The sequence below is a fragment of the Pyrus communis genome, chromosome 7 (genome assembly GCF_041283825.1).
Source record: "Pyrus communis isolate YQ-2024b chromosome 7, ASM4128382v1, whole genome shotgun sequence".
Lineage (NCBI taxonomy): Eukaryota > Viridiplantae > Streptophyta > Magnoliopsida > Rosales > Rosaceae > Pyrus > Pyrus communis.
In genome coordinates this window covers 20719318-20728971 of record NC_142571.1, presented here as the reverse complement: position 1 = coordinate 20728971, position 9654 = coordinate 20719318, and the positions used below count along the sequence as shown (strand labels likewise).

General features: G+C 34.0%; 1 protein-coding gene across 7 annotated transcripts; it reads right to left on the bottom strand.

Moving 5' to 3' along the window:
* Positions 1–5631: 5631 nt before the first annotated feature.
* Positions 5632–7413, bottom strand: LOC137733298 (protein yippee-like At4g27745). 7 transcript variants are annotated; one of them, XM_088696580.1, is made up of 4 exons: positions 7327–7413; positions 6883–6969; positions 6682–6804; positions 5632–5953 (listed from the first exon to the last, which is right to left on the bottom strand). In XM_088696580.1, the coding sequence occupies exons 3-4, from the start codon at positions 6787–6789 to the stop codon at positions 5726–5728; spliced, it is 336 nt and encodes a 111-aa protein (XP_088552706.1). In that variant the 5' UTR covers positions 6790–6804; positions 6883–6969; positions 7327–7413; the 3' UTR covers positions 5632–5725. The 7 variants fall into 7 exon arrangements, with proteins under 7 accessions (XP_088552706.1, XP_088552707.1, XP_088552704.1 ...); XM_088696581.1 differs by lacking the exon at positions 7327–7413 and adding an exon at positions 7199–7217; XM_088696578.1 differs by having other exon boundaries at positions 6682–6969; positions 7327–7378.
* Positions 7414–9654: the final 2241 nt, after the last annotated feature.

Below are 9654 nucleotides of genomic sequence, written 5' to 3'. Positions count from 1 at the left end.
TGCCATGTATCCACCTATTTTTGTTTAATAAAAACCATTGAAAAAAAAAAAAAATTTCAATATTTCTAGAATACAAATACATGCGTCATCCTTGAAAAAAAAAAAAAAAATTCTTCACTTTTATAATAACACATGACGTACGACTTTGTGTTCTGTACATTAAAAAATATCTCGTAAAACAGTAATACAAAGGCCACTTATATCTTCGAAATAAACAACTCAATCAAAATCAAGTAATAAAAAGTAGAAAGTAGAAATTTACAATTTCCTATTCCCCAGCCAATTTGTTTGTTTCGAAGTTGTATTTTGCTGCTATCTCACCATCCGCAAGTGTGGTTCTTGGAAGCTTAGTTTCAGTCGCGTGCCATGTGGAAGTTGATGATCAAGCACCACATTTGGCACCACAGCCTACATCGGCGCAAGTAAAACCGTAAGTGTTGTGACCGATGCTTAAGCCAGTCCCTTCAACACTTTCCATTTCCTCATATGAGTTGATAAATTGCAAACTCCTACCTTCTCTCTTTGAAATGGCTGATAAGACCTTCTGATAAGCTGACGAACAGAGATGCAAGGACGTGTTTTATTTCCTTCCAGTTGCTCACATATACCGTTAGGGTAACTATGGCTAAAAGTATCTTATTGCGGGTTGGGCTTAGTTAGGCCCGTGTTTTTAATGTTTATAAGGTTGGTATATGAGTAGTTTTGTCCTGTGGTTTTTTGTTAAAAAAAAAAGTTGGCTCAAACCCTTTTTATAAAAGCTTCATTCTTTCTAAGGGTTTTTATCACAAATAAAATCTTATATATTGCAAAGTCATCAATTTGGTCATTTAAGTTTTAAACTCATCAAATTGATCTTTTATCTATTGACTTACTCATTAATGTTGTCCCTACCATCCAATTCTGTTAAGAATTTCATTAGTTAGTTGACTTGTCATTCATATGGGCCACAAAGTCAATAATATAGTGCCACATTGGTTGACAAAAAATAAATAATAATTGAAAAATAAGATAAAATAACTTAGAAAGGTGTATTCAATTAGGATTTTAAATGATTTTAAGGTGTATTCATTAGTTAGTTGACTTGTCATTCATATGGGCCACAAAGTCAATAATATAGTGCCACATTGGTTGACAAAAAATAAATAATAATTGAAAAATAAGATAAAATAACTTAGAAAGGTGTATTCAATTAGGATTTTAAATGATTTTAAAAGAGTTTACGAATGCATATGCATTCAATCAAGATTTTATATGAATCCATAAAAGTCCAAGATTATTCACTATTCAATCAAGATTTTAAAGTAGATTATAAAATTCTATAGTAAGCCAAGCCTTGCGAATATACATGCACTTTTTTTTTTTTGAAACGGACTGTGCCTCATCCCGATTCTTCCAAAGAGAACTATTTGCATGGAAAGCTTTTAGATAGCACAACCCACCCTACTCCAAAGGGCCGACTACAACCTAATTAAAAGGTCATTCAACGAAGTCATGACCGACCTAGCCTCCCTAGAAATGATGAAGGCCATCCACCCCCACCATGAACAGAAGTTGAGAGCGCTTACTACAGACAGAGGTAGAGCACGCGCAACTAAAGGCCATAAATCCTATGTCCAAACGCTTAAGATATGTTGTTGAAACAAATCCATTTAGAAACAAATAAGTTTTGGCACCAAATGACATTTTCCTTCGGATGGGGGGTGGTAGTGGGGACCTGAGCTAAGTCTTAGCTAAACCTTCGCAATCTTAATGCCATAATGCCTTTTAAATCCTCCTAGTCATTATCCTACGACACGTCCTTGAACAATACTAAAGGCCCTAGGCTAAGTAGCAGAAGCAACTTTTAATTTATTATGAGCCCAAACGATGGACACAATAAATTATTTCCAATAACCACTCCCGTTGACTAGAAACATTGTTATCAGAGCATGAAAGTTAGCGAAATTATCCTGCCTAGTTTAGATAAAGTACCCCTTATTGCCCCATGACATCTAGTTAGGACAGACAACATATTTTGAAAAAGCGAATTATATAACAATATTCTGCGTTTTCAAAGACAAAGCATTGGTGGCACACACGCTATATCAGTGAGAATTCCAACTATCTTGCCAAAAGGTTTGAAGAAGAACGCAAATAAGAGATATAACCAAACCGCCCCCCTTTATAACCTAAACTATTCACATTAGTGAAGTGACTAGATGCATAAGGGAAGGCAACCTACGAGCATGGAAGTGTGTAGTAGTATTGTTGTCATTCCCTAAGTAAAGGTAAAGTCTATCCTTCAGCCATAATGTAAGAAAATTGAAAAAAATGGCGGAAAGAATTAAATGCGATTGCTAGCGTCGAATAGAGTCGTCATCAATGATAAAATGGGAGTTCAAACTTGGGTAACAAGTTTTTGTCGTGGGAGAGGAAAGTGGGGTCGGCTCAATGTTGAATCAAGAAATCCATTCAAGGGTCAAAACATTCTAATGCCCAAAATAGGGAAGACAAGAAAGTTGCAAGATTTACTTGGTTAAGATTTGGCTCGGATACTACTAGTAGCTAAGCATCCAATTGTATTCATTCCGGATTTTAAAGTAGTTTATAAAACTCCATATGTATTCAATTAAAATTTGATTTTAAAGTATTTTAAAAGATATTAATTGATTTGGAGGGATTTTATAGTTTATTTTAGGCTCTATGAAATCAGGTCTCTTCCCATAAGCTTTTGAATGATTTCACTAAAAATTCACATGGAGTCTATGAAACTCTATTAAACTCAAAGAATTTATAACCCTTAAATTCTTAATTGAATACAACCCTTTAATGTAAAAACCAAATGCATCATCTTCAACAAAATAAACCATCTTAGCCACAAACATCACCGTCAGTGTAAACCTCAAGTCCCACCATTACTAGTCTACCACCTACCACGTCCCACTCCCACACCGTTGTAACACTTCTCTTCTGGTAATTGACTGCCAAATCAACCTAATTACCAACCTCAACTTAGCCAACCTCGAGAAAGTCGTTGTCGTAGAGCGATGGGTCTTCCCCTATCTAAATCCCCATTGCCCTACCAGGCCAGTACCCATGCCCTTTCGCAATCTAAAACCTTAGGCTTTTGATCGAGAGAGATAAAGGAGTGGAATTTTGTCATGGTGGGTGGTGGTGATGGGACTCGAGGTCGATGCAGGTGGGGCAGGAGGCAAGGTGATGATATTGTCATAAGATAAGAGAACACCCCTTTCACCCGAAGTTACAGGGTCACTGATAATAGCGCACCAAGGTGAGTGTCATGAGGAGGTTTGCTGAGAAAAAAAGGGATTTCACAAAAATTCAAATCAGAAAACTTTCTACTTCTTGTTGATAATACAGTGTTTAATTTTTATGTAATTAATCTTATATTTCTTCCATTTTATGAGAAATTATACATAGAACCAACTTGCAAGACTATATTTTGGAGAGATAAAGTTTTTGATTTACTTCATAGAGGGACAAAACATATCCATGTGGCAGGTAATGTTATGGTTGTTTTTCTAATGTCTTTGTATTTACAATTTTATCTTACTATGTTTGAAAGATTAGTGTTTACCTATCTCTCTCCTCTTTTTTCTTCGGCACTTCTCTCTCTCTCTCTCTCTCTCTTTTCTTCCTCTTCCTCCCTCCTATCTCTCACTTTCTATCTCTCTCCTCTTCCTTCTTTTCATACTTCTCTCTCATCTTCTTCTTTATTATGTTCCCTAGATTTATGAGTGTTTTTTTCCTTTTGATTTTAGTATTTGTGCACGTATTTGATTTTGAGGTTTTGATGATTTGGACGCATGAATTTTGAATTGATCTTGCAGAAGGGTTGAAAATTTGAAACTAATCTTACAAAAATGCATGAATTTTGAAAATTAATCTTACAAAATTACTGAATTTTGAAACTGATATTGCAGAATGGCTAAAATTTTGAAACTTGCCTTGAATAAGTACAAGAATTTTGAAATTGATTTCGTAGAATTGCTTGAATTTGAAACTAAATTTGCAAAATTGCTAAAATTGTAAAACTGATTTTGCAGAAGTGCAAGAAATTTTAAACTAATCTTGCATAATTGTTAGAGTTTTGGAATTGATCTTGCAAAAGTGCATAAATTTTGAAACTTATCTTGTTGAAGTACAATAAATTTTAAAAATGATCTTGTAGAAGTGCATGAACTATGAAACTGATCTTGTAGAAGTACATGAACTATGAAAATGATCTTGTAGAAGTGCAAGAAAATTTTAAAACTGATCTTACAGAAGTGCAAAAAAAATTTAAAACTGATATTGCAGAAGTGCATAAACTGTGAAACTGATATTACAAAATAAAAAATTAGTCTTTACTGATCTTAAATCAGTTTATAGTTGATGGCAGTATTGTTTTTAACTTGGTTAAGTAACAAGTTTATTAGGATCATGGCTGAATTTTTAAATGAAGTTATATGAAATGTATTTTGTGTTTTTGCCTAAGCTCTCTATATGATTATAGAGCAAGATTTGATAAGTAGTAGTAAACAAATGGAAATTCATTTATCAACCGATTTTTTTTCTTTTATTTGAATTTGTTTTGATAATTCTTTTAACCACTGTGATTTTAGGTCTTTATTGAAAGCTCCGGTAAGGTTTTTATTGAGGCCTACTGTAAGCATCATATCCTTGATTTGTACGTATTTCAATGTTCAATGAATATCGTACTTTCTTTAAAAAAAATTATTGAAGGAATGGATATTTAATATACACCCACATGACACAACACTATTGGCTTGTTGGCCCATATGCATGACAAGTCAGCCAATTAATGAAATTCTTAACAAAATTGGATGGTAGAGGCAGCATGGATGAGTCAGTCACTAGATAAAGGACCGATTTGATGAATCTGAAACTGAAAGAAAAAAAAAATATCATTGGGCTAAATTCTGAAAATGAAGTTTATTATTTTAGGTGTTAATAAAAATTAAGTCGAACTGTTCAAGCTTGTTCAGAGAACTGAGTTGACCAAAGCCATATAAAAGTTCATATTTAGTTTACAAGCCAAGCCGAGTTTGAACTTGAAAGTTAGAGTCGAGCCCAACTAGAACTTGAAACAATTATTTGATTCGAGCTTGAGCTTGCGGTTATGAGCTTTTTCTGAGCTTGAGCACTATTAATATTACCTGACCCGAGCTTGATCACCTCGATAGTCGGTTTGGCATGTGGAAACCCACAAGCAACACTGCCAGCAAAGGCAATTAGAGAGAAGGTGGTGGTGTTCAGAACATCAAGTCTGTGCAAGCACCGAAGCTCTACGGTTTATATCAGTAAAGCATGATTGTAGATTAGAGTATGTATGAACAAGGAAGAGGGACGCTAGTGGAATAAGAAGAAAAGGACAAATCGATATGGAGAGCATGGGAAAACACAACCGAAAGAAGGAAGAGGAGACAGAGAGGAAGCGGAGATAGAGAGGAAAAGGAGAATGTATAACCAACCATGGTCGAAGCTAGGGTTGGCGACACCAGATTGGAATAAAAATTCAACATGATTACAAATTGACTTATATGTCAAATCGTCTGACAAATAAAATTTTCGTTCATGAATAAAGGTCAACATTATTATTATTCACAAAAGGATACCACCATATCCGAATTGGAAATTAAGAGTTTCTTTGTACAAGATGAATAGAAACTTATGAACAATCAATCACAACAAATTCCACAACCCGAACTGATGAGTACATATGCTACCAATTGATCTTAACAATCTTAAATTTTTCAAGAACGAATTTTCCTTCTTTGTACTTCTGCAATTCCTCATAAGCCTTGACATATTTCCAGCCTAACACCTCCCCACAATCACAGCAGTGTACATCAGCAACTGTGTGGAGACCTGTGATCAGATGCCGATCCTCTTTAGGCCCTACGACCACGTTTGTTGCATGGGAGAACAGAAAGGCCCTGCCACGGCTTGCCTAACAAAGCAAAGCATATCATATATATATGTATACATATATGGCACAAAGATCTTCAAATATTTGCAAAGTACTCCATATATAGTGTTTAAATTATATGAGATGATGCTTGTCTTGTCACACTATTGTTTTTATCTTTTTCTTTTTTTTTTCACAACATGAAGAATTAAACTCCAGACCTAACCTAATCGTGACTCATTTCTCCACCCACTCTCATCATTTGTGTTGCCTTATCCAGCTATTAGGACTTGCCTACAATATGGAAATCATTGTGGTATATACATCATTTTGGTACTGTCATGCATTTTGACTTTACCACACTCTAGTACATACGTGATTGATTTGAGATACCGTCACAATGACTTCCCCGTTGTAGATAAGTTTCTCTCTTTGAATTGTATATTTAAACAAGAATTCACGAATCAACGAAAGGCATTTTAACTAATAATGCATCTGCTCATTGGTAGCATGAAGACATGACATATCAATTATGTACTATTGAATCCGTCTAATCAATTAATAGTCGGATAACATAACATAGTATACTATTTATGGCAAATAAAAACATTTCCATAACTGAAACTTCATGTTCTGTATAATCAAATATAACACTCCAGACCAGATTTTCAATGCAATGACACACTATTAAATCTGATGCAATGACCCAATTGCCAGAACAATTGCTGTAAACTGCATAATAGTAAATAGAGATATGGAGGAGAAATCACATGTGCTTGGATCACCTGAAAAGCTTTAGAGACAATATCATCATGACAGCAAACATGATTCTGGCACTTGTAGCAACCATACAGCCTTGGCCCAGCTAAATCAGCCATTGATTGGAGGATTTGCTTAACAGCAATATATATCACTTTAATTTAATTGCTGCAAGAAAATTACAAAAACAGGAAGAAATTAAAGTCACATACCAATTAACTGCTAATTAAGCTTGATATTAACCACCGGCACCAAGCCAAAGCTGTTCATCTTCTCCAAGCAATCACCTAATTGAACAACTACAAAACCATTGAAGCAGACATCAATTATTGAGATGAAATATATAATATAGAATTATCAAATGAGGAGGGAATCCAAACAAGATATATTGGATAAACAAATGCGATGATTAAGACAGGATTGTTAATTAAGTAGGGTTTTAATATCTGTTGCGTCCCAGTCCATCCTTGATTAAAATGAAGAATCTGGAAGAAATAATGATACCGGTCAAGCATTGTTGTTTCTTACCTGAATGCCCATCCACCATAAGAAAAACAGCAAAAAGCAAGACTATTTCAATTTTCTCCTCCAGACAATATATATATATATATATATATAAGAAATAATGATACCGGTCAAGCATTGTTATTTCTTACCTGAATGCCCATCCACCAAAAGAAAAACAGCAAAAAGCAAGACTATTTCAATTTTCTCCTCCGGACAATATATATAGGTAGGGTTTTGGGGTTTTTAATTTTTTAGTGATGCAGTCACGATTCTCATGAGACACGCCACATTTTGGTAGCTAAAGAAATCTGATGGGGCCATAAGTTAAAAAAGGGTGGCAAGGCTGAAATATGTGTAATTCTTTTACTTGTACTCCAGGCCTTTGTTCCTTTATGCCCAAGGTAACATTGTATATACAAGGGTGTTAACCCTGTATATGCAATGTTAGGTTTTGGGCAACAAAATAATGTTATTGGTTGTTAAAGTGTCTTCAATTGATGAAAAATTAGATATTAGAGCTTTGATTCTTATAGTACGAAGGGATTGACAATTTTTTTAGGAACTTAATTTGTATTCAAATATAATTTAGAGACTAAATAGGCCGTTTATTATTTAATTATTCAGTATCTAAACTACATATTAATAAAACTCTCTTTATCAACTAAAAGAGGGTGAAAAGACCATTTAGTCGTATATCACAACAAAAAGTTAAGGGCAATAATGTAATTTCATAAAACAAAATTTTGTTATTTTTTATTCAAGTCTTTACCTACAGTTCTCTCTCACTTCTTCCTTTCTCTTTCAATTTTAAAAATAATAAATAAAATAAAAAAATTCATACCCTCTTTGTGTGTGGACATATACTAGTATTGTATAAGAAAAGTGATATTGTATAAGAGCAACTCCACCTCTAAAAAACCCCTAGTCAAGAGTCAATTCAATTCACCCAAATGAATACTAATTGAGTGCAGTGAATAGTTACTGCCCAAGTGCATCTCCACCTCTAAACTGAATAACCTTGTCAATATGTATTTAAATACTATTAATTTTTTTAATAAAATAATAAAAAATAATTTAATTTTAAAATTTGGATAGGATTTTTAGCCAATCTTATCACGTCACGTGTCATTATCTGAAAGTACAATTTTTGTTAAAGATGGATAGGTATTTATATAAAAAAAATATTTTGTTTTATTTTTTCTGTATTTTTATAATTTGTATAAATTTTTATTAAATTAATTAATCTGGACCGCTGGATTTCAAAAAAATTGAAATCCAATAGCTCAAAAATGGGCACACGGCCAACGGTAAGATTTCTAACATTATTTTTTATTTTAGTCGGAACGCACGCCCACGCACTAGCACTAGCAGCTAAAAAATTTAATTCAGATGAGGTCGGGTATTGGGTCAGTCAATTTTTAAAAAAATGGGGAGGCGCCTTCGTACCAAATTGCTCTCATGCGCTTCCATATTTACCCTACTCTGCCACTCGTTCTGTCTTACAGAACAACACCTTTAAACCCTAACCCTAGCGTCTCGCTTGCAAAGTGGTTTCTTTAAGCTTCTCCCTTAACTGTTCGTCTCCAAACCCTAATCTCATTGTTTCTCCTATGTTAATTTTGTAATATTTAGTTTAATTTTTTTTTCTTAGGGTTTTGAGCCCTAAAATTGGGGTTCTCTCTCTATCTGATTCAGTGGGTCTTCGGTCTTCCTAGTTATGTAAATGAGCTTCTTTCCTTCTCTCAATTTTTATTTTGTTTGGATTTATGATGAAAAGTGGGTACCTTTTGATTTTGTTTCATTGTAAGTATTCAAATATTCATAGATTTTGATGAATTTCATTCAATGAGAGATTTTGTAAGATTTGAGAATGAATGGTAAGCATAACAAAATCCTATCTCCACCCGTAGGATTTCTTTTCAACCCCCTCACTTTCTTTCTCTCTCTTTACTCTGCAACTCGAGCTTTCTTTCTCACTCTCAATTTTCTCTGAGAAACCCATCCTTTCTTCCTTCTGGCGTCTCAGCCACCCACCCACCCCACCCCACCAAGGTGACTTGAATGAGATCTCTCACCTGGCCTACTTTCTATTCTCTTTTAATCAAATTATTCTTTTGGTTTATAGAATTCGATTCAATTTGACCATTATAAAATTTCTTAACTACTCAATTGTCCTCTTCTCTTCTTTTTACTTGGTATTATTATATGATATATCATGGTCTCAATTTCGAACATGTTAGTTCATTATGTTGACTTGAATATACACAGGAAGCCCTCAACCCAACCATTTTATCTACCCTTAGAATCATTTTGAATCTTTTTCTTCACTTGGAAGTGAGAGGTTTTAGGTTCGAATCTCGTGGATGGTGAATTTGATACCAAATTAGGCTACCCATTGTGTGATTTAGCCAAACTCTCTCTCCTCTTAGTATAAAAATATTGATGTACTAAAAAAAAAGAAAAATTAATCTTATTTT

What these genes read in the sequence shown, in the direction of transcription:
- LOC137733298 (XM_088696580.1), bottom strand. Translation starts at nt 6,789, where the DNA reads ATGGCTGATTTAGCTGGGCCAAGGCTGTATGGTTGCTACAAGTGCCAG. An exon ending in TTCAGGTGATCCAAGCACAT is followed by an intron (nt 5,954 to 6,681) that starts GTGATTTCTCCT and finishes TTGCTTTGTTAG; the next exon opens with GCAAGCCGTGGCAGGGCCTT.